The following is a 24618-nucleotide window of genomic DNA, read 5'->3' on the forward strand; positions in this document are numbered from 1 at the left end:
CCCCCCCCACCCACCCACCTTTTCACTTAATCTACTGTACATTTCCTAAGCAACCACGCCCACAATAGGTCAGCCAGTCTGCAGTGCCTGTGGCAGACATTTCTTTTTGTTCAGGTTAAGCATGTGTCTTTTGTGCTCTATGAAGGAATTTGGGCAGTCCACAGTTTGCCGTGTTTGTGTTGTGTTTAGCTGATTGGTTTTGTTGGTTTTGTTTTGTCTGTAAATGGTACACTCACTCTCCTCTCTAGTTTCTGTGTGTCTGTCTCTTACTGTCTCATCCTTCTTCTCTCTCTTCTTTTTTTTTTTTTTTTACTGTCCTGACCATCTCTCTTCCTGCGACCTCATTCCCCTCTGTCTTAATTCTCCTTTATGCCTTTCCTGCCTCCCTCCCTCCCTCTCTGTCCCTGTCCTGTCTGTCTTCCCCATAAATTGGCCTCGAATTTGAAATGATGAAGTCCTTTCATATCCTGAGGTAATAAACCTCCTTCACTTGGCAGTGTAAGACTTAGCTATCTGTGCCAAAGCATTTCACAGGGAAAATACAGAATGGTGAAGATGGCTGAAAGTGCACATTAAAAGTCGACAGTTATCTCTCCATCATTTATCCATCTTTTTTTTTTTCTTAAATCAAGACGTGGATATTCTTCTAGCACTTAATGCAGTTCAGTGTCTATTATTCGTATAACTATCATTTTAACAATGACCATTATAATACTGATATGCTTATTATTAATATTGTTGTGACTGGATGTCATTATTACTGTCCCACATAAGAGATGCCTTCTTCTATGACCGATTATGAAGCCAAACAGAGAACTGAGGCAGTCAGCCACCATTTTGTTCACTGTTTATCATAACTGAATTCAGCTACATCAGTTCAGCTTAGTGAATCAAGGAAGGCCATTTGGATGTCACTGATTACATCTGTGTAGTGGGGACAGTGGAGAGGTGATGTGGAGCCCCAGCGTTACTGCTCCGCACAGGGGAAGAAGCAGGGTTGCATTGTCACCAGGTGCAGGGCCTGGACACAAGTACTTCCATACTGGACCTCTACATGTCACCAGATCTGTGGACAACCCCCACCCTTCGTAAGTCTCTGTATCGACCTGGCTGGCTGCCTCTGCTGTCTGACAAGCTTGTAATCTTAAATAAAAACCAAGGACAAATTGCTAAAAAAAATCTGTTTGTGTATGCTTTGATCAATCTGATATGCATGAGTGCCATGGCTACTTTTGGCAACAAACCTAGAGCAACCTAAACCCATTTTTTAATTTAGTTTATGCGGTATACATTTTCATTGTGTAAAATGTGAGCTGTCTAGCCCCACTGGTCAAGTGATGATAATTTAAATATTTCATACTGCTCGCCGAGTTGTGAAAGAGTCCTTATGTTTGAAGAGTAGCCTTTGCATCCTCCAGATTGCTTTGAAATCGTTGGGTTTCTGCAGAACTTCTCTGCCTCCTTTAATCTCCATGAAAGCAGTGGAGGTTGTGCAGATTTCAATTTATAAGGGGGAACCAACAAACGAGAGGATTGCATTAAACTCCTGTCTCGAAGGGGAAATAATGAGCTGGTGTGTCGATCAGGCTCGGGGCTTTGAGTGACATCGTAATGCCACTTTCATTAAAGGCAGAAAATACAAAACAGCCAGCGTCCCAGCGCTTCAATTATTGTCTCTGTCACTACCATCAGGTGACCTCTGGGGGGCTGGAGGTGGGGGAGTGAGAGATTTAAACAGGCCCAGGGAGTCAGTGGGAAAAGACCGAATGGGATGGGATGAGATGGAAGCTAAATGAAGTGATAGACAGGCTTTTCTCTTGATTAGCTTGACAGATCTTACTGTATTTGAATATACAGTACTTGCTTTGAGTGAATATGCCTATGCCAGAAGTAGCACTGGATGTCAAGGTGCTGAGGTAGTGAACAATCCCTTTTTAAGTGGACCAAAGGGCTTATTTATCTAAGGTGCATAGGCATAGATTTGATCTAAGGTGTGTACACACAAAGTCGTGCAAAATATATGATTTGTCAGAACCGAACGTGGCATGAAAATGCTGTTACGTCTACAAACACATCACACCTGACACATGCACATTGTCTAGTGGCAGAAAAGTCTGTGCAAAGCAAGAGCACACTAGTCTCCCCTTTCGAGTCCCTGCTCAGCTGTGTAAGATATTGTTGGGCATTTTTTTTCATTTATAGCAAGCTGCCTTTTATTTACAGCTCTGTTCAATATACCAACATACTGTGGTATTACCACACTTATTTGAATGACAACAGAGAACACAAGTTGGAAGTTTCAAGTTGTGTTTATCTGATGCAACATTTAATTTCTTTTCAATGTTATACAATGTTTCAGTGTTGCATGGATGCCTACAATTAAAGGCATGCATATGTTCACCATATAATAGCAAACTGTTAATGTGGACACACTTGAGTAAGCACAATTTATCCATTCAGGCATATGTATGTATATCTTGTACTGCTTTTATGAGTTACACAATGCATGTGTTTGTACTTGTGCATGCAAAAGATACTGAAATAGTTTAAGGACTGATCAGCTTTTCAGAAGTTTTTTGCCAGGTTATACCACATACAATGGATGAAGGTTATGCAATTCAGGTGTAACTTTACATTCAAGCTACATATGAATTACATAACCTGTGTAACATTAAAAAAATTGATAACGTATGTGTCCAATGCTGAAGTATTTTCATATGGAATACTTTATGTACATGAATTCTGAGATTGTGCAGTGTGAGGCTATGCTTTGGAGCTCATCATTTTGCATAAAGGGGTAAGTTGTAGAGGTTCACTTGCACCGGCAGTGTGCATGTACTAAAAGTGTGTGGGAGTGGGCTCAGAGGTTATGGTGACAGTGGATGTGGGAGTGGAGAGTGGGTGGGTCAAGAGCGGGCTGAAGTAGTCCGATGTGGCACCGCCTCATCAGCCTTGGGGACTAATTGCCTACAAGGAAGGAAAGAGCCAATGGTGGGTTGCAGCGGGGGGAGACGAAAGGATGTTCACGAGCACGTCCTTCAGGCAGATCTGATTAAATGTAATTCCAGAGAGCCAGGGGCTTTCCAGCGAGGCTGCAGCTTCTGCCTTCAACATGGGCTCTCCAACCTGCCACTCCAGCTGCTCTTTTCCACCTCCGTTTTTTTTTTTTTTTTTGCTCCTGCATTTTTGTGCTTGTGGAATGCTCACAGCGGGCCAGGCATTTCCAGGCTCAGACGACAAGGCCAGGCCCGTGCAGAAAGCACAAAAAGGCAGGTAGGGTTGTGGAATGTTTGCTCAAACGGCGACATTCTGATCCTTAAGTATGTCCTCCTGACCTTCTTCTTTCTCCCTCTCTCTTTGTATGCCTGTTGGTCTTGCACTGGCTTATTCACTTCAGTATTGCTTTCGTGGGCATGACAAATAGGTTTTAGCTGATAAATCACTAACAGTGAGTGGAGTACTAATAAAGAACAATACACAAAACTATGAAAAAAAAAAATCTCAATAAGAATACAGTTGGCCACATTGGCGAATCATTGAATCATTCAATCTGAATTGTTTTTGAGGTGTTGTTCCTTAGTTTAAGGAAGATAAAGGCACAATTGGCAATGCACAATATTTCCAGTGCCACACAATAAAAGGAAGGCTAGATGTGTGGTACATGAGGGCAATTTGTATATAAATAAAAATACAACTTATTGGATTTGTTCTCTCTGGCCAAAATGAGTCAATTGTCAGGCTATTGTCTCAAAGGTAATATTTCACCATTGTATACAGTTGCATTCTTCATATAAAATTTTCACCTTGGTAGGTTGGTGGTCCTGCTGTCCTGGGTGTCACTGAAAGATGACATCGATCTATCCATGAATAAAATTGTATCCATTTTCATGAGATTTTAGTCTTTTCATAAATGTTTTAACCTACATACATTTTATTTAATGTTCTCTCTTTGAGCTTCTCCATAAAACTCTCCTTCTCTCAGTTCCCCTGGTAACAAGGCTGGTTATTGCAGGAAATGTATAAAATGGGCAGGGAAATATGATAGATAATTAAAGAAACGTTGCTTACCACTTGCCAGTTCTAAGGTCTATAATTTCATCCATTTAGAAACGCGGGCACTTACTTTTTACTTTATTCTCATTTTGCTTAACATGTCCTAATCCTTATCTGGCCTCCTCGTATCCCCATCCAACCTGTAGCTTATTTGCCTCTCTGTACCATTTGCCCTTGTCTCTGTACTCCTATGATCCTTTGTTCACAAGGGTAGAGACACTGCCAGGGGGCAAAGAGTATAGAGAATGCAAAACAACTTGGAGGAAACAGGTGGAACAAAAAAGGGCTCAGAATACTTTTTTTGTAATTGCTTACATTCAATCTTTGAACCTGTTGGCTTTGTTTTGAGAAATATAAAAATCCAAACCCCTAACAGCAGGGACAAAAGCTGGTTTAGACATGCAAAATTACAGCTGTGCTGTCAATTGTATTGAGATATCTTTCAACACCATATACTTAAATCCAAACAAAAACATTTTTAAATATTAAATGCCAACTCATCATTTATTTAAACAAAAGAGAGAAATGCATTATAATTAAATCAGTAAAACTAAAATAAATTTGTTTAAAAATGATAATTGGAAAAAAAACAATCTTGCTAGTATAAAAAAAAATTCATAACTCTATTTTATTTTCTATGACTACTGTCTATATCACATACAATAACGTGAAATATTTTTGTGGGAAGAATTAGATTTTAATAATGCAAAAACAGATTTTTTTATGTAAAAATGTAACACATTCATAACAAATGAAAATGTGTTTAGGTCTCCAAAATATCTGAAATTTCTGAATATCTGGTTGTATTTTATTATTATTATTATTATTATTACTATTATTGTAAAATACACCAACAGATTCAAAAACTGGAATTTAACAATCAAGAAAGACTGTCTCTAAAGATATAAAATTTTCTACCACAAGAGGGCGTACCTGGCTTAACAGAGGCAGAGACATGGGGTGCACGCATTGGGTACACTCAGATTTTCTGGAGATATATTGGCTTTAATACTTTTGTAATTTTCTCTGAAATGACTTCAGTTACCTTTCTTTAATTGTGATGTTTGAGAGTAAATACACTTCAAAATGATTTGTAATGTTCCAAGTGGAATGGTCCAAAGCTGAACATATACAGTATTTACCACAGCTGACCTCAGATGGATTAGTTATACAACCCATCAGTATTTTTCTTCCTTACACACAGTGCAATTGACTTTCTTCCCCTCCTTTTTTCACCACTAAATCTTCCGAGGGCAAAGTTCATTCCATTTGGAAGATAAGTTTCTTTTTCCTAAATCAGGCTACTAGTACATATCAGGCCTCAGGCTGGTGATGGTATTCTCAGGTGAAAAAATGACACCCTGCTGATATCTCCCATACATTCATTGGATGATGACTGCAGACACTGTGTTTATTGTGTGTTGATTTTATCTGGATGTTGATTGTATAATGTTTAACCTCATGCCTTGCCAGCTGATTCACCCTACACCATTCCTATCTGATCCCATCTCCCTGTTTTGTTTGAATAAAAGCCTTTAAATACATTTTCTGTTCAAAGCTGCTTTAAAACTCTGCTGAATCCCTAGGTTCGCCTGGATGTGCCTTGAGCCACAATCGCTGTGTGGAACCTAAGGCCTTTCCTCTCTCTTTATATGTTGCTGAAGTGTGATTGAATCTGAAGGTTAATGTTCCGTCCTGTTCAGCTACTTCAACTGATCACTTTCTCCCAGATTTTAAAGTGGAGGGTTGCTTCCCTCACAAAGCTATCACATGACTCAGACATCATAATAGCTATCCTGACCTCTATGCATTTGAAATCCTCCACCAGAGATGATACATAGTATAAAGGTATGACGATAATGTTAAAGTATTAGTAAACTTCCATTTCCTGACAGTGTCCTATGGTTAACACATTGAGGAATGCCCAGTTATTGATCCACCTGTAAAATGAACTAGTCAAATGCCAATGTTTAATCTGGTGTTGAGAACTGTAAAGCTACTGTGTTCAGTATAGGGGTAGGTGGATGGCAGTGGTTGCTATAGGGTGCTTTGACAAATGCAAATAGTGCAATGTTTGTTCCAAATCCATAATTCCATAATATATTAAGCAGAAATGACAATTTTTCAAAAGGATTTTTTTTTCAACAAAGACTGGAACAAAGTGTTATGACCTAAGTTAATGATGTTAATTAAAAAAAGAAAAACATCTCAGAAACTGTTTAAAGGGCATGAAAAAGAAATGGGATCGAGTACAAAATAATCCATGTGAAATGATCCAACTTCTCCATAAGTTCTATTTTAAAACAATATTGATCTATTAATCTTTCTGTCCATCTAAATCTACATTTGTACTCATAAAGGGCACATAAAATATGCTTAAGTATGTAAATACCACATGCCCACAAAATACAGTACAGTCAAAGCACTTTCTCCTCTTCTCTCTCCCTCCCTCCTTCTCACCCATCCTCTCTTCCTCTCTCCTTCTCTCTCCCTTTTGCCAGGAGGAGGTTTTTCTCAGTATTCTCTTTGATCTTCTGCTCCCCCCCCCCCCGCCCAGTTTACAGCACCATACAAAGTGTAATTAAGCATCAGCTCTGGGATCTATGGAGCCATCACCTGGAGTTAAACCCAGGTTGTCAGCGCAGGCCACATCCTTTCACAGGAGAGGAACTTTTTTTTTTTTTTTTTTTTTTTTTTTGAAGTGCGATCTGGGAAAAGTAATTCTTGCTAATTGTGAGCTCTCTCTCAGTATCCTCTCTTCCCCTCTGTAGTTTCATGCAGTTTAGCAGTACTTTGATCAGCAGATTGAGCGATGGAGGAAGAGCCCTCCCTGTTTGTTGCCTGCAGTAGAGCTCACAGTCTCCAAGCGCTGTGGGATGCTGGGAGTTTAACTCTGTCAGGCACATGCACAGTTGCACACATACAGCTCAACAAGGGCACAGCAGCGGTGGCACACGGCTGATTTCAGCAGCGCATGTGCAGAGGATGCTGGGGCACGGGGAATGTCACAGAGCAGCTCAGCAGTGTATTCTGAGTTATACTCATTTAATTATTCTCTGTGTCTGTTTTACCCAAATTCCTGCTGTGTACTCTGTATCTCATACAACACTGTGCAGCCTGCTTGCAGTTCCTAAGGAGAGGCTTGCTGACCTGTTACAGGCTGATACACAGAACCAGGTGCAGAGCTGTGGGGGTGGCTGATAACTGAATTGTAGTGAAATGGCCAGTGAGCAGCATATCACAGCCGGCATCCCTCTGAGGCTAGGCTAAGAGGCATCCTGTTTTAAGGAGGAAAGGGGGTGGTCCTTGTGACCTCATGAGAAGTTGTACACTCTCTGGGGGGAAGAGTATAATTCTGTAAACACTTTCTGTTTCTCTACAACAAATCCATCTCCACAAAAATGTGGCATGTTTGCACTACCAATAACCCTTGTGCAGGCTGTCAGGGGGCAGCATTATGATTAAATAAGCAGTGCATTTACCGACAAACATGTGTGCGTATGGATTTCCAGCATATTCCATTTTAATGATTTTTTTTAATGTATGCCAGGATCTTATATTAATAGTCATGAATCAGCTTTCATAAAGGCAAATACATTATTTAAGTGTGCAGCATTTCGAACACACTATATTGCACTGTACTGCATAGAAAAAGATTTACACAGCATAAATAAAAAATTGATTCCGGAACCCTTTTGGGAGAATTTGGTTCAGGCGTCTCAGTCCTCATTCGCTCGGTCTAAAATTTTGTATGCCAAGCTGTTCATATACATCTGTGTAGCAAACTGCAAACATTTTAAAAATGAAATATTTGCTGTGTTAAACATTTACGATATTGTGAATGATATACAGATTGTTTTAAAAATCACACAAACTTCCAAATATTTTCATTTATTAGAATTTGTATGCCTTTATCCCACTATTTATGTCTTGTTCCACTGTTTACATTTCCCTCTACCCAATGCACTCTGTCCACAGCTTTATGAAAATTCAATTGTAAAAATGTGTTAGAAAAATAAATTTGATTTATTGAGTTAAATCACATTAGTGTATGTGAGTTCATTGGCGCACATCTCTTTCATTGATCCTCTCAAAAAATTTCCTCAAAGTATCCCACTTGCTGGATGTTACATGAGAGCCATAGTTTGCATCCATCCAGTCCCATCCTATTAAATTAATCAGATCTCCTTTGAGGCTGTTTTCATTGTAATTCTCTTTGTAGCAGGAAATGCTGAAAAGTTACAAAACTTTGAAGAGCAGATCGCAGGTGTTCCTTGGAGTAGAATTCTTTGTATGATTTACTGTATGTTTTGTGTGCATTTGCACATGTGATTATGCATTTTACTGTCTACCTGTACTGGTGGGCATGCACTCAAGTACAAGATTATATCCACTCATCACTATATTGATTACTGCAAGTATGTATGTGGACTGCTTCCATATTTGATCCAGCATCTTGTTAAACAGTTTTTGTGTTTATTGCAGTGAGTGTATGTGCATATGTACAAGGGTGGGTTCTGTCTTTGAAGTTGAGCAGTACAGTCTCCAGAGGCCTTAAAGCCTGAGGCTGGATTAGGCTTGCATTGGGGGGAGCCACATCGCTTTGATGGAAGATGGGCCATCTACTCATCCCCTGCAGCTCCGCGTTGCTTAGCTGTCCCAATACGACAGCAGCCTTCCTTTTGTATGACAACTCTCATACAAATGAATTAAATATTTGTTTTTATTCAACATGGTACTGCCAAAGCCATTACATATTAAATCATCATATTTGCTTTCATTACAAGACACGTGAATACGATACTGAAATGCGCACTCAGGAAACATATCTAAAATGCAATATTGTTCCTCTTTCAGCTTTATTAGGACATATTTAAAATATTCAATGAAGCTGCCGTCTTATCTCTCTCCCTCAAAATTCCTCCGCAACATCATCCATTTTACACAGTTGGAATCGTCAGACTTGGCCGTGTTTAAGTGAAGCGTTCACCTCAGCAGGAACACTAGCCTGTTCTCAAACTATAGACTAGCTGGACACACCCAACTTCGAAGCTCTGCACCCCACGATAAGCACTACATGTACTATAAGATGTGCCAAAAGATGTGCATGTCCCAAAATCACACATGAAGTTCAATCCCCTTAGGTCATCGGTCAACATCGAAAATCGAAAAACATCTGCAGCAGACATCAATGAAGACGAGGGGGATGGGGTTTCCCTGATGTGTCGGGTCAGGGACGAACCATCCAAAACCATCAAGGGGCGAACATAGTGGATCGTTAAATGCCGTAGTATACAGGTTTGAACAGCAGAAATAACAGTTTTTCACTTGAGGTACAACAATAATAAATACGTCGACTCTGCCCTTTATTGTTGATTAAAATACTTAACACTGACCTCATAGAACATTAGAACCACAAGTACACCCCTTTACAAGGAAAGACCACTCACCAGCTGATATCTGCGTTTTGTTATTGCCAGAAAAGGTCTCGGAGAATTTACGTGCTTACGACTCAAGGAAAACGGCGTCTTGCGTTATTAGCTGGCCCGCAGAGATAGTTTGGAATTATGGTATCACATTAAGTGAAATAACAATAAAATGAACTGTCATATACACTCAGCCAATAACCCAAAGAAGTGCTTCCTGTTAAATATAACGTTAGCTTGCTAACCTCAGCTAGCTATAACTTCTTGCTTTAGCAGCAGTGCCCCCACTATCATTTTATTGTAAAGCGATCTTGATCCAACTAAAGTGGATCTCAGAATATACTGACAAGGCTTTACCACATGCCGTTTTAGTATTTATAAAATAGCAGTGAGCTATCTAAATATATGCGAACTCGGAGCTAAAACGACAGCCACTGATAATTTCCTATACTGTCTTAGATTCGTAGTCGAGCTTGGCCCTAAACAGGCTTGAAATGGATGGTTCCAAATCACTTACGGGACGTTAAACATTTTGTATTGAGGGGAAACAAGCAAAATATATTATATGGCTATGCTGCATAAGGAAATTTCTTGTATATATGTAAGTGTTACACATATATTCAGTTATGATCGGTTCTGAAGTAGTTTTTAAACTGTTTGAAACAGTTGTAGGTTGGACCAGGGTGCTTGCCTCCCCTTTCAGGGGAATGGTACATCCTTCACTACAGCTGATCGGCCTTGGCTCCCGGTGCGGACCCTCGGACTGTCCGCGGCCGTTTTCACGTAGAATTTGTATTGTATAAGTCATCTTGACTGTGGTGGCCACTCGTGTCGGCAAAGTAGGCCAGCTTCCTTGATTATTCGAACCGAGGAGTACCTAGGGAAGGTATTTTTTCTGCCCACAGCTTGGCAAGGAACCTCCTCGTAGCGAATAGGCCGCTAGTCCATCCCCGGTCTCACCTGTTTGGAGCTACCGATTCATTGGAGCTATGGGGGACACAGGCAGTGAACGCAGCAAGCCGCCCAGCATACCGCCCCGCTGTCCATGTGGATTCTGGGGGTAAGATGGAATGGATAGCTGGGTTGGGGTTCCGTTAAGATGTGGTTCAGGGATGGAAAAGCGACTAAATCCCAGTGCTGTTGTAGCACAGTCAAGACTATTGTTAAGGAGTAGGCCAGGATGGGGGTGGGGGGATTTTAGTTGCCTGGTGGGCTGCTTGCTAGCTAAAAGGATCTCGGTCTCTGTTCGGCGTAATGGAGCAATACACTCAAATCCATTTGGCTGGCTAACGAGCTAGACGGCTGTGTGCTCTCCAAACAACTCAGGGCATATTGCTCGCTAATGCTACGGTGATATCCGGCCATTTACAGGGCTCTAATTCGCTTGCACGTATAGCTAACCAAATCGCTGTGTTTGTATGTTGATGGCTAGCTAGTTAGCGTTGTCATGTTGGCTAGCTAGGTGTTGGAAGTGTCATTATTTAGGTGACTACCTGGCTAATCGCCCACTGTTTCAAACGTAACCTTAGTTAGGCAGCTACTGCATGTATCCAGAAGTGTGGCTATTTAGACTGTATTGTTACCCAGCAAGCGAATTAATCCTTGTGAAAGGATCTTCAGCTGTATAACGTTAGCTATCTACTCATCCTGCTCACGCTCTATAACTAAGGTAGCTAACTAGTATATCATTTTGTCATACATTTCTTTTATGTGTATCTACCTACCTAGCTAACTAAGGTGGATCTAGTTAACTAGTATGCTTTACATGTTTCACACTCATACACAGTTCCCTAAATGCTGCAAATGTATTTAACGCTAGCACAACATTTCTGTGGTTACTTCTAACATTGTAATAATGTACTGCCCAACGTTAGCTACATGCGATTACGCTCACTCGTATACATAGCTAGGTCGCTACTTGTAAATGTTTGGCTAGCTAAGTTTTTCTTCGAATGAACTCCTGACCTACTTTCTGCATTTTAGTTGACTGAACATTAATGTCGTCCGTACAACTGTATTTTTTTTCCAAACATGAGGTAGCTAGCTGGCTAACTTCGCGAACCAGCTAAACTTGTATGTACTGAATAATCGATTGAGCTGCGCATGACAAGAGCGACCCAGGGGAAGTGACATCTTGCTTTGGACTGTGTGTAGATCAATATTATTTGTTCTAGGCACACAACTAGATTTCAGAAGCAAACACGTGAGAGCGTTCATTCATTTAATGCATCTCAGGTCACTTGCCTAGCTCAGTCATCCTCTTATTTCTATGAGATGAATATTCTTTTTAGACTGAAGAAAGTGAGAATTTACTGTAGATAAGGCAGGTGTAGTTATTCTGTAGTTGCACCGGCGTGGATGGGTAATTTCCGATACCCGATTTTGGTTGATTGTCTGTGACTGAAAATATAATTGCAAGTTGCTGTTTTTATCATACGCTGCTGATGATTTCAGACGTTTTAACATTGTGTCTGTAGATAGACCATAATGGCCGATGTTTCGTGATTGATATGCCTTGCAGTACTGAGAACATTGCAATCAGTGCTACATTGTATGATTTCTTATATTTTCGCATCTTCAGAATAAGTGTTCTGGTCAGGTGGTCATTCTGCTGTTGTTCGATGGAGAGACTTGTTTGGTGAAAGCGCATCATCTTTGACCCAATGCTGTGTAGATCCACTGACTTGTCAATCAGTTGGATTGGCTGATAGCGAACGTGGTGAACTTGTACAGGTCCAGGTGACCAGTGAAGTGGTTATTACAAGAACTGACAACAGCATGAGGTTAATTAACATGCATGTGGTTTATTTGTTAAACTACAATTAAATGTGTGTGTGTGTGTAGCATCAGCCTTTACAGTTCAGATCTTATCTACATTGATGGTGCAAGTCCAGCATTTTTCTTGTCATTTATAAGATTACCTAAGATAGTTAGCGAGTTAATACGCGAATGTGTACCGACAATAAGTCCTCTGTCACGTCTATTTGCGTTTGAAACATTTATATAAATTCCCCATTTTAGTTGTTTTACGACACGAAATCACATAATGAAAACCCGAAACAACAACCGATGTGTTTGCACATGGGGGGTCTCTGCTTGCTGAGCTGTCTTTCTCATTCAAGTGTATTGTTTTCATTCAATAAACTCAAGAGGGGGTGCTGAATATGATTTTATTTATTTTATCTGAGTGTGTTTACTGTTCCGCTGTCACCCTGTAGTTAAATAAACATCTGTCCAATGACCGTGATTTGCCTCCTGCTGTTCCCCATTTTGTGTCATTTCCTAACATTCACGCAATTGTTGTTACTATATTTCATGTGCATGTCTGTTTGAATGTACAGATATGCATACCAGCAATGTCTTGTGAATATTTAACTTTATCTCTACTATAGTTTGAATGGCCTGAGTGGCTAGTGACCCTGCAACCCGTATTTGTGGGCAGGAGGGTGTTAATTTCGGACTCTGCCATCATATCTCAGGTTTAGCCACTTTTATGCATAATGCGTCAGAATCAACGGAAAGACTGGCATGGTGTCATTGAGAGCTGAGAAATTAATAGGAGATTATGGCAAAGTGTTCCATGAACCGTTCCCTCTTTGCCAATAGTTACAAAAAGGAAGAGTTTGTTTAACTCATTTGACTATTTTGACCTTATTTGCTCCCTGTAGCTGGTTCAATGGAGAGAATAACCACTTGAATTTGGACTTTGGTTCCCACCATGACTAAATGTCACACTATTGTTGACAATGTGGTTATGCCTTCTACCGCCTAAATGTTAAACAAATGGGAATCTGGCTATGTTTAACTTGCAGTTTTTGCTACTGTGTGCAAACCTGAGGTGGGTGTCAGTGACTGCACCTGTAACAATTTCCATTGGACCCACTCAGCTCTGCCAGGTAGCTTGACCTTGAATTTGAAACCACACAAAATGTGAATGTGTTTGTGACTTGCTTACTAAATGTAAATTAATCCCCTTGATCTACATATCTTTTTAAGTGTGTTTTTACCAGACAATTTAATATTATCAGGTAGGTTACATTTCATACGTTATACCAGATGTTGAACTTGGCAAAGGAAAGTTGTTTTCAGGTTTTAATACAATACCTAGGTCAGATGTATAAGGCTAATGTAGCATTCCACAAAAATGCAGGTCATGTCTGAACATTAAACTAACTTACAAAATGACCTCAACTAAGTGAAGAGTGCCACAGAAATGATAATGGAAAAAGCTCTTGAACTGTAAAATTCATGTGCATTTATCAGTGTACCGGCATAGTGTCAAGATATTATTGAAGTCCATAGGGCCTATTCCTTGAATGAAATAATGGGTCTGTGTGTAGCGTGAGCTAAATGCTATTTACTCCATTTACAAGAGACAGTACATTGAATCAACTGCAAGAACTGCTGTCGCCAAACAGATTTGTCAGATTTTCTCAGAAGGACTGAAAATCGGATCAATGTCAATTGTGCAGCTAAAATTGCCTGCTGTTGTTTGATGGGCCAAGCCATTATTTTCCATTCAAATCTATTATTCTCCCTAGATGAGGAGGTTGTCAATCGGATGAGCTTGATTGATTTGGATTGTTGTTGTGTGTATGGTGTGATAACCCTTTGCCTGAAGTGCAATACAACAAGCCTTTTTTATGTTTTTTAAAAGCTCCCAAATCTTGTCATCATGGTTAATTATTTGCTTAGCAGATGCCTGCCCAGAATGATTTCCTGATTGAGAGGCACATACATTAACTTGATTCTTTTTTTTAAAGAGAAAAACAAAAACAATTCAAGCTGTCTAGTGCTGAAGGGTTATTTAGGACACACAGGCTTTCCTGCTTTAAGGCATAGCAGAAGCAGGGTTTGAATTGGCTTCTCAGTGTTCTTTTGCACAGAATCCTTATAGCAATTAGAACTACACATGCCGAAACGCAGATGTGGATGTGTGTAGTTCAGACATGCTTTAACCCTTCTGTGGCCAGCGGTCTGGCTTGATTGTGTGTGAGCAGTGGTGCATTGTCAGGCCACCCCCCAGTTCCCCATAGGTGGAGCCCACTATGTGCTCTTGTGCTGACTCAGCTTTGGCCTCTTCTGTGGGGAGCATGGAATTCCTGATTGGCCTTAGTGGTCACCTGAGCACAAAAGAGTGGTCGCTATCGCCGCGGTTTCTGGGACGACCTCTCTCCGTATGGTGGCACGACAGCCCCCCGCCCCCGCGGCCCGATCAGTCCTGCTGATTTCATTTCTAGCTGCTGAACTATGGTGGGCGCGGTGACTTGATTGGAACTCTCGGTGCCCTCATAAGCCTTAATTGCCGGTGACATTTAACAGGAGATGTCAGATTAATCCTATTCCAGGCTCGTTATCCCCAGAGAGCGGTAGCCTTGATTGGCTTGGAGTGATGTGCGAGAGGTGCCTCTCTCTCCCACGCTCCCCCTCTTTTCTCCTCTCTCGCTCTCTTTTCACACAAAGATTGAGTGAAATATTCGCTCCTTTCGAGTGGACCTCTGTACGCTGTGTAGGCTGGGGTTCTCTGAGGGGGGGGGGATGGTTTTTCACTCTATGGGATAATGTGAAGATGCACATAATACAGATCAAAAAAAAATGCAGTAGCCGCTTTCGCTGCCAGTGTGGACACCCCTGTGTGCGTGGATATCTTATGTGCATGACTGGGAATCTTACGGTCAGGCTTGGATGAAACATGATGAAATCATTGCCTCCAGGACAAGCACAGAATGATTCAGTGGACAGCTACAACTGTTACCCTGCAGAGTGCCACTCTGGTTTTGTCCTGCAGTGTCTCTCGGGTTGATGAAAGTTGAAGTGGGCTGTTTGTGTGTTACCTGATTTGCTTGCTAGTGTGGAAAATCCAGAGGGTCTTCACAGTAGTGCAGCTGCACTGCACTGACTGCTTTTTTATGACATTGTGTGCTGAAAATATCTAATACCTAATGGAAAAGATACACAGAAGTCTTAATAGCATAACATTCTTCTGACAGGCAGCCCATAACCTAGAGTGGTATCATGCTGTGTAATATAAACTGTATACACACCTGTATATGGTGACAACATTGCATATTATTAGCTAAAACAGCTAGCGAGTAAGATAATGTTATAACTAAAGCTGACAGCTAAACTGCAGTAATGTTTGCTCCTGCTACTGGCTAGCTAAACAGACATCATCTTAGTACGTAAAGGATCAATGTTGGATTCAAACTTACTCACACAGCCACTGAAAATTGGTTAGGGCTATCCCCTTATTCCGGATCATGGTTTTCATTTGTCTGCCATCTGTCCATTCAGTGTAGATAGGACCTCCACATTTTTAAATCGATTGTAGAGCCAGCTATCAAAATATGCAATATGACAGATGTGGTAAATGGAATAACTACCACTCAGACCAAAACTAGGTAGTTAAGTTAGTTGTTGAATCAGCTGGAATCTTCCCACGGTAGACAAATTTGCACTGCGCTATCATATGTGGCTTCTGATTGGACAACCAGAGATTGCACAGAGACTTCAGACCAACGTAAGATTTCACAACTGGAAAATGACAGCGGTCCTGTCTGAAAGGGTCATGTATTTGGGCATCTAGACAAGCGTTCTTTGACTAACATTGTAGGCAGTGATTTTATTTATTTCTTATTTTATTCAATAGCACCTACTGCTGTTGTCCTGCCAAAAAGACAATCTACTTGTATTTGGGGGCTGGCAGGGTTTAATTTCAGACCCTGTGCTGCTGTACATGTTTGTACTACATCTAACCAAAATGATTGACACATCCCGGCAGGCAGTCTTGAATTCCACAGTATTGGGAGCTATCAGCTATCAGTTAAATTATCTTTTTTCTAGTTCTGCATTCACTAACATATGTTTTAACCAAATCTTTTAAAAGTAGACTAGCACTGGATGACCTACTAAAACCATCACCAAGTTTATTAATTTATGCAACCTTAATACATGGTATTTGTATATTAGCTCAAGGTATACGTATGTATAATTGCCTGAATGCACATTTCAAGGTTTGGAACCCAACTCCTCTATGTCTCCTTCTCTGAACATTATGCATTGTACTGATACTTACTAGTCACAAGTTTATTGCATTTGAATGACTAGGGCTGTGACTTTCCTCTTCACATTCTGCTGTCTTTCTGCCACCCGTGCACAAAAAGAAGCACGCACACACGCGCACCCCCCATGCTATTCCCTCTCGGCTGTCACTCACGGTCCCGTCTCCGTGGTGACAGTGTCAGTCCCGGGCTGTCAGTCATCCCAATCAGGGCTCTCATTAGCACAGCAGCCCCTCTCCCAGTCCCACTGGCTCATTAAGGCAGTGCGCTCACTCTGGGGTCCGCGCGTCCTCATCACCGCTCTCTCTTTAATATTCATGATTCGTACCCGTCTCCCGAAACCCCCCGTTTAACCCCACCATCCGACCTGCCTGATTGGGAATGATTATGATTGCCATTGATTGTGATGGCGGATTGATTGTTGTTGTTGCTGCTGCTGTCGCCGCCGGTGCTTTTTTACTTTGGGTGTTAGGGGAGGGCTGGCTAGAGCATCAGAAGTTGTTGCACTAACAAAGATGAGATTAACAGCAAATTCTGAAGGAAGGTCAGAGTGCAGGTTGAGTTGGAAAGGGGAATTTGCAGTGCTGGATGTTGAATAGAAGTTCAGCACATGTGGGATATTACTGATATGAATATTGTTTGAGAAAAGAGGTCAGTGTGTAGGTGCGATAAGGGAAGAGCTGAGGCACAGAGGCACTCATTAGTGCGCTAATGTTAACTGCAAAGACCCGCACTGGTAGAGCAAATGGTCCAACTACGATAGTAGTATCCCCATTTTATAGCCTGCACATTCTTTGAATTCTGACTGGTTAGTATGGAACAGCTGGACCAGGAGGGAATCTTTGAAGAGTCCAGACTGCGTTCCATGGGGAAATGGGCTCTCTGAGCCAAGTATGGAAGATCAATATTTATTCCAGCAAACTATCAGTTGTCATCAGGTTTTTTGTTTTTGTTTTTGTTTTTTTTTTTTTTTGTGGCAGTGATTACCTGTCTGCGTTGTTCACTGTCAGGGACCACTTTAGTGTTCACAGAGTTAATTATCATTTATTTGACATTTCTCTGTTGAAGGTCATTGAGCGTCAGTCTGTGTAATTGGTAATTAATTGCCAGCGTGCTCCTTTCTCATGTCACTCATTGTGGTCTTTGAGGTTTTGTTTGTTAAACTTCACCCTTCAATCACATCCTCTTTGTCATTTAGTGTGCATTTGTGTGTGCGCGTGTGACATTGGAAGAGTGTCATGCTTTATTCAAGCTGTAACATCCTTGCACCACTGTAAAGGTGGAACATGGCCTGCACAAGCTGGATCTATAGCACATTTGCTCTTTTTTATACTTTAACTGCAAATAAAGCTGTAGCATATCACTGCACACTGAATACTGTCACCTGCTCAGATCAAGACAATGGCCCGTACTTTGCATTTTATGTTTTCCTTGAAAAATAAGTCCACAGCTCAATAGGGGAGCACTGGTACGATGACGTGCTGAGCTGACATGGGTAAGCATGACAAAAAATGTAATGGGGGAAACCACTAAGTATGGCAGGCTGGTTCCAGCTCAGCAGTGGAAAGTGGGATTACAAATGCAAAGAGTGCTTGTCCTGAATAGCTCAAAGCTCATTGGTTCTCATTGGCAGTTTCACATAATGAAATGAGGATATGCAGAGAAATGTTGTTGCTACTGGCACCCAAAATGTACCCGTTTTGTGTCTCCCTACCAGGTCCAGCAAAACCATGAACCTCTGCTCCAAATGTTTTGCTGGTAAGTCTTGCAGTCTGTCATTCACCAATAAGGCATTATTCCTCATATTGCTGTTGTGGAGGACAGCACTCCTCTTCTGCTGGTGGCTTAAGTAGACCCTGCATGAATCTAGTTGCTTGCCCAAGCTGGTGTTTTAAGAGTGCTTAATTTGCTAAGTCCCAAATGTTCAAATTGGTATAAAAGCATGAGCTATATGTATCCAGGCAGAAAAGGCTGCTTGTGGCTCATGGTGGCGGCCACAGGAAAGAGTAGCCATGCAGGGGCGTGAGGGCGCACTGCAGAGCTTTACAGTATCATTTCTGTGTAATACAATGCTGTGCTGCTCTGCACTCTGCAGCCTGTAATTCAAAACAGGATGCAGATGGGAAATTGTACATAAAAATAGACCACTGATTGATATGTAGACCACCCAAGCCACATATGCTGAAAGATCTAAAGACTTAAAAAAGCGTTTGGCTGGGTGGCTTGTGCCCACTGGCGTGTGCCCACTGGCGTGTACACAGGGTGGGCATTGCCCAAGCTGAAGCCCAGACCTTCAGGAAGATGAGATCAAGTGACTGGAGTTTGTGGCAGAGGAGGAAGTTTTACTGAGGGATGTTAACCTTCGGCTCTAGGCTTGAATACAGTAGTATTGTGCGTTGTTGCAAGAGAGTTTTGCAGCTGTGTGTGTGTGTGTGTGTGTGCGCGTGCTGTCCATTTTAGTTGTGCTGTTTCTGTGTGTGGGTGAATTGGAGATCTCTCTCAGCTGTAAAAATGAGCTGATTGTGTGTAGAGCACTGTGAGGCAAAGGCTTTCATACCACCTCCATCTGACCTCCATCTCCCCATCACCATTCCTCAGCAGCCCAATCCTCTCAAATCTCTTGTTTTATTCCCCCCCCCCCCCCCTCTCTCTCTCACAGACATTCAGAAGAAGCAGCCAGATGAGGACTGTGCCCCAGAGCCCACCCCAAGCACTAGCAGCAGCCAATCAGCAGTCTTCTGTAGCGATATGAGCAGCAGCAGTAGCCAATCCCTGTCGTCGGCGCCTGTCAGTTCTGATGAGCCATCGCCTAAAGATGTGGGAGCCACTTGTCCCCCTGCCCCCCAGGGTAAGAACAAAGTGACAGAGGTGGAACAGGTCTTCTGAGGGTCCTGGCTGGGGGCATGATCATTAAAATGAATGGGCAGTATTATTCAAGACAGCAGCCGAGCCTGGAACCATCAGCTCTGATTTTCTATCTTGTTTGTCAACGTACTGGACCATTTATCCAAAATTAACATTGGGTAGTGCCAGATTTTTTAGCTTGTCTGGATCAGCAGAATCCGTTGTATGTAGTCATGATAAAATCTCTCAGTTTGAGCTGAGCTTGAGTTAAACCATCAAGCAGATTTTTGAGAGAGAGAGAGAGAGAGAGAAATGCGTTTAAATTCTCAAGCTTCCCCAGTTCCATACTCTGTGGCTACTTTGCTGTGCTGGAGCCCTCTTTGATGGTACACGATCAAGTCCTTGTCCGGTACCTGATATTGGAGTGGGCAGCTGCTATTTTTTGCTGCAACACTGCATCTATCACAGCTATATTCGGCCTGGCCCAGATAATGATTGCGGCGCAGCTGTGTATCCAATAACACAGTGAGAGCAGCCTCTGTGACCATCTCTGAACACCAACCACCTTTCAGAAGATTCTGCGTTCAGAGGACAGGGCTGATTCTCAGGGGGGTGAACTTACTACCAGAGATGCAGTGGAAGTAGAACTGGGCTGTCCTCTGGTTTCAATAGCGCTTGCCACTGATATTTAAGTTCACAATTATCGAAATGATATACATTGTCAGGGTAACTAACTTACAGGCATGTCAGTAACATGCCCTAAATAAGCAATTCGCTTCTTATTCACCTCTTGTCCAGATGGGGCCTGCATCTCTCAGGAATGCATTCTGAGGTCAAAATCAATTTAGTTTTCATTGAATATCAGGCCCCGCATTAATTTGTCATCTCATTTACGTGTACTGTTTACACCATTTACAGATTAGACTATAGCTACAGATGCAACATCAGTTCATTACGTTATTTATTTGTTTAATAGACATTTGCATTCTGGATAACCTACAGCTCACAGTTGATATCAGTATCCATTTATCCATTTACACATCTGAATATTTATGAAAATTATTCAAGTTATTTACTCTGCATAAGGGTCTGTTATACTTCCATTATATTATGGGTGGCTGGTACAGGTGGCTGCACTCGTGACTATCAGGGTTGAAGTCTAGTCTCTCAGGCACTAGGGTGCACTTTATTTCACAGACATTTATAGGTGTTGATTTAATGAGCCTTTAATATTTAATATTATAGAATCATTTTTGTTAAGGACTGGTTTATCAGACATCACAGGCTTGAAATTGGGGTCAGTTGCAGTAGAGCAGAGCGAGAGAGGAGGAGAGGAGGTGACATTAACTGACTTCTGAGGTGCGAGTGAGTTCATGTTTAATGCGACCGGTCTGCCATTTTATTTAATGTGGGATAGAAAGCCTGCCTCAACACATTAAAACCAGGTGGAGTGCTGAGTCAGGGTGAAGTGCATATTTCGGGATTTTACCATAACACCACTGTCTGTAGCTCCATCGAAGTGGATGTGCTGCTTAGCACCATGTGGGAAAATCATTGGATCAATGCATTAGGGATCAAAAGGAATAACTCCCCTAACAGAATTTAGTCAGTGAATTCTTTACAGCATTTACAAGCAGAGATTGTATTTTGGCTCCGTGACGCAAAATGCATCCCTCATACAATTAAAAGAAACCCTCTGCTGAATTTCCCAGTTAACTTTATCGGGAAGAAATGACTTACTGCTGTTAGTCTAGTAACTCAAGTTACCTCATCCCTCCAGGAGTTCCCAGCACTGACACAGCCCAAGGCACGCTATCCACACCCACAAAACGGCCCTGCGACTCAGGTAAGTCCAGCTGACAGATTTACTGCACTGCGTGTGTGTGGGTGTGTGTGTGCGCATGCCTGCATGTGTGTGTTCCTTTTCAGAATTAAATCTGAAGTTCTGTTTAAGGTTGGAATGAGAAAACGAGCAGTGATTGCTTGATTAAGATTAAATTTCACTGCTGTGAGTTGATCTGAATTCGTGTTTGACTGTGAAAGTGGAAAAGCACTGGAGAGATTAGGAAATGGGCCTCACCTGAGGCGCTCCCCAACCCCCGCCAAGTGAACCATATAAATGCAACAGCTGTCTTCTGGCTTTTCCTGCAGCACATTGTGTGGACAAGTATGTGCATCAATACCAGTACCTGCTGAACAAGAGAGTCCGCATTCACAAGCTGTTGATGCTGCCGAAGCAATTACTCTATTGCTTCACCCAGCTTCTCCTCAGAGAGGAAAAAAGCTGCAAGCAATGATGGTTGTACCCTCAGACCAGAATCAGCTGTCCAGCCAGTGAGCCAATCCCATGCTCATTTGCTGGAGATTGTTCTAAAAGGCGTCTGAGGAGAACAGTGCGGGAAACTGTAGCGTGGAGGAAAGGCAGAATCGATAAAGCTTTCACCGCACACTGACCGAGCTTTGAAAGATTTTACACAAATTTTTATCAAGCGGAACCTGAAAAAACCCAGGAATTCTAGCTATATTGCAAATCTGACATGAAAGACTTCTTTCTTGAATGGAAAAACAAGCTGATGTCCATGGGCGAAACCTAGGTTTTTTTAATATCAAATAAACATACATATGAGATTGTTTTGACTATACTGAGCCTGTAAATGTGTGCTTCAGTTTTTCCTTCATTTTCAGAATTCTTTTCCCTTAAAGAAAACTGCTTTTCTTTCAAAACCTCTCTCAGGTGGTGGCACAGGTGTGAGCTCCTTTTGGACTTCTGGATTTCCTCTCTCTTTGAATGCAGTTGATTTGATAAAATGTGTTTGTGTCATGGCGCAAGAGGCACAGCTGTAGTTTGAAATGTGACCTCCTCCAACGTGCTCTGTCCTCACAGCCTCGGGGTCGGAGAGCGAGGCGTCACCGGAGAAGCGGGCGAGAGCTGATGATGTCACGGTGGCGGAGGAGTGCCGCGGGGCGTCCAAGCAAAAGAGCCGCCGGCGCTGCCACCGCTGCCAAACCAAGCTGGAGCTCGTACAGCAAGAGCTGGGCTCCTGCCGCTGTGGTCAGTATAGGACTGGCTCTCTTTCACCTGCCTCTCTGTGTCTCTCTCTCTGCTGGGTCATGCACATGCATATATCAATGCAAATGAACACATTACATGGGGCAGCACATGAGAGGAGCCATGATTTTGGTGTGTGTGTGTGCACGCGTACATTTGTGTTTAGGGAGTGTATTTGTGTGTGAAAAATGTGTTTATGTGTGTATGCGCACGCTATGCATGTGTGTTTGTATGCAAGTAATGTGTGTGTGTGTGTGTGTGTGTGTGTGTGAGCAGCTAGTGTGTTTTTGTGCGTTTTGTGTGTGTGTGTATGTGTTTATGTGAAGGAAACGTATGCGTGTCTGTATGTGAGCAGCATGTGTGTGCCTGTGTGAATGTGTGTGTGTGTGTGTGTGTTTGTGTGTTTGCACGGAGGAGGTGCTGGAGTGTCACTGTAGTTCACGGTGAAGGGTCTGTCAGTTTTAGTGCCTCTTAATGCTGCTGGAGTCGTGCCAGCTGTAATAAGTCTTTATTTTTAACCAGCAGTTAATTGTTATCAGTTTAATTGAAGCATGCTCGATCGTCGCGCAGAGCTTTTAATCAGCGCGCACTGATGTCAGGAATATGATGTGTATTAATGAATAGATTAGATGGCATAATGAGTGTTTGTTTTTTAACAAGGGTTTGAATCGGCAGCCTTGTAAAGCAGTGTCTGTCAGACATGTGTCTCTTTTAGAGATGCCAGCGTCCTCCATTTTGCTTCTCTCTTCTCTCAGCGCAGGGCCCAGCTCACTGTCAGTGCCTTGCTGTGCACACGGGCCTGATGTGAGATCAGCCTAGCTGAGCTGTCAGCTGTCTCTCATTCCCTTGACGCTGTGCGAGAGAGGAGAGAGTTTCAGCTCTAATGGTGTGCGGTGTGTTGATCTGCTCTCTCCCTGTCCTCCCCCCCACTCCTTTTGTTTCTCTCTGACTCTCCCTGTCTCTCTACCCTGTCTTTCTCTCCATCCTCCTCCTGTTTTTTTCCCCTCTTTCTCTTGGTCCCCCTCTCTGCAGGTTACGTGTTCTGCATGCTGCACCGCCTGCCGGAGCAGCACGATTGCCTGTTCGACCACCTGGGGCGTGGCCGCGAGGAGGCCGTGCTCAAGATGGTCAAGCTGGACCGCAAGGTGGGCCGGTCGTGCCAGCGCATCGGAGAGGAGTGCTCCTGAGCGCCCGCCCGCCGCCCGCGCCCGGGCACCCCCCTCCCACGCCCGGGCACCCCTCGTGAGAGGGAAAGGAGAGAGATGGAGAGAAGAGGTGGAGGAGATAGAAGCCCATACCACTCCCGAGATCCCAGGCAAACCTCAGTACAACTCTGACCCCCCCCCTAGCAAACTGCTACTCCCACCAAGCACAGCAGTGTAAAGCAGCTCAGTCCCCCACACAGACCTGAGCCCCAGAGCCCCCCTTCCAACACTCAGCCTTAAGTTTCCCTGTCTTCTGCAGGTTCTCAGAACGAGGTCACTGAGAGGAGGACTCTCCCATCCTCGTGACCTCCCCTCAGGTTGTGGGAGAGGGGGCTGGGGCATTGACAGCCTCTCCCCCCCCCACCAGACCCCTCCCCTTCTCCCACCCCCCCCTCTTACCCCACTCTTTCAGTCCCCTCTCTGTCTGTCACCCCCTCCCCATCCCATTGAACTGTAACACTCCACCTCAACGTGTCACGTAATCCGCTGGCGTCCCCCCCCCGGTCAGGGACTGGGCAGTACCTTTGTGGTCTTGCAGCAGTCCCACGGTCCCCTCCCAAACTTACGCGAGTCCATCATTAATGACCCTCTGCTGGCCGTCTCAGGTTACGCCGAAAACGAACGGAGAACTGCTTTCCTCAGACACTGGCGGATTGACTCGGGCAGTTGTGTGGAATCGCTCTGTCCTTCTGGGACTCAGTCTGTCTGTGTGAGTCTTCGTCTGTCTGCAGTCAGTCCAGGGGTTCCTGTCTATGTGGCGGTTGCTCTGTCACACTGTCTGACCCTCTGCTGGACTGGGACAGATGGACAGGAAGTCGGACTGTTTTCCCCTGCAGGACGTGAGGGTGGCGGGGTGAAGGGGAGGATGGGGTGCGGGATACAGTTCTGACATTGCACGCATGGAGCCAGTGTTTCCTCTGGAAAAGCCCTGTGTCTGCTCTGATGTCCTGAGAGAGACCAGGACTCCCAGCACAGCCAGT

At 43.0% G+C, this 24618-nt stretch overlaps 1 protein-coding gene across 1 annotated transcript; it reads left to right on the forward strand.

Moving 5' to 3' along the window:
* Positions 1 to 10202: 10202 nt before the first annotated feature.
* Positions 10203 to 24020, forward strand: zfand3 (zinc finger, AN1-type domain 3). Its single transcript, XM_036542427.1, has 6 exons — positions 10203 to 10539; positions 18258 to 18298; positions 19200 to 19388; positions 21165 to 21230; positions 22269 to 22436; positions 23466 to 24020. Exons 1-6 carry the CDS (start codon positions 10469 to 10471, stop codon positions 23618 to 23620), a joined length of 690 nt encoding a protein of 229 aa, XP_036398320.1. The 5' UTR covers positions 10203 to 10468; the 3' UTR covers positions 23621 to 24020.
* The last annotated feature ends 598 nt before the right edge of the window (positions 24021 to 24618 follow it).

The sequence above is a fragment of the Megalops cyprinoides genome, chromosome 12, assembly GCF_013368585.1.
Source record: "Megalops cyprinoides isolate fMegCyp1 chromosome 12, fMegCyp1.pri, whole genome shotgun sequence".
Taxonomy (NCBI): Eukaryota; Metazoa; Chordata; class Actinopteri; order Elopiformes; family Megalopidae; genus Megalops; species Megalops cyprinoides.

Excerpts from the sequence above, each read along its gene's own strand:
- zfand3 (XM_036542427.1), top strand. The coding sequence starts at position 10,469 with ATGGGGGACACAGGCAGTGAACGCAGCAAGCCGCCCAGCATACCGCCC. Across the intron at positions 19,389-21,164 it reads TTGTCCCCCTGCCCCCCAGG|GAGTTCCCAGCACTGACACA; the intron begins GTAAGAACAAAG and ends TCATCCCTCCAG. Across the intron at positions 22,437-23,465 it reads GCTGGGCTCCTGCCGCTGTG|GTTACGTGTTCTGCATGCTG; the intron begins GTCAGTATAGGA and ends CCCTCTCTGCAG.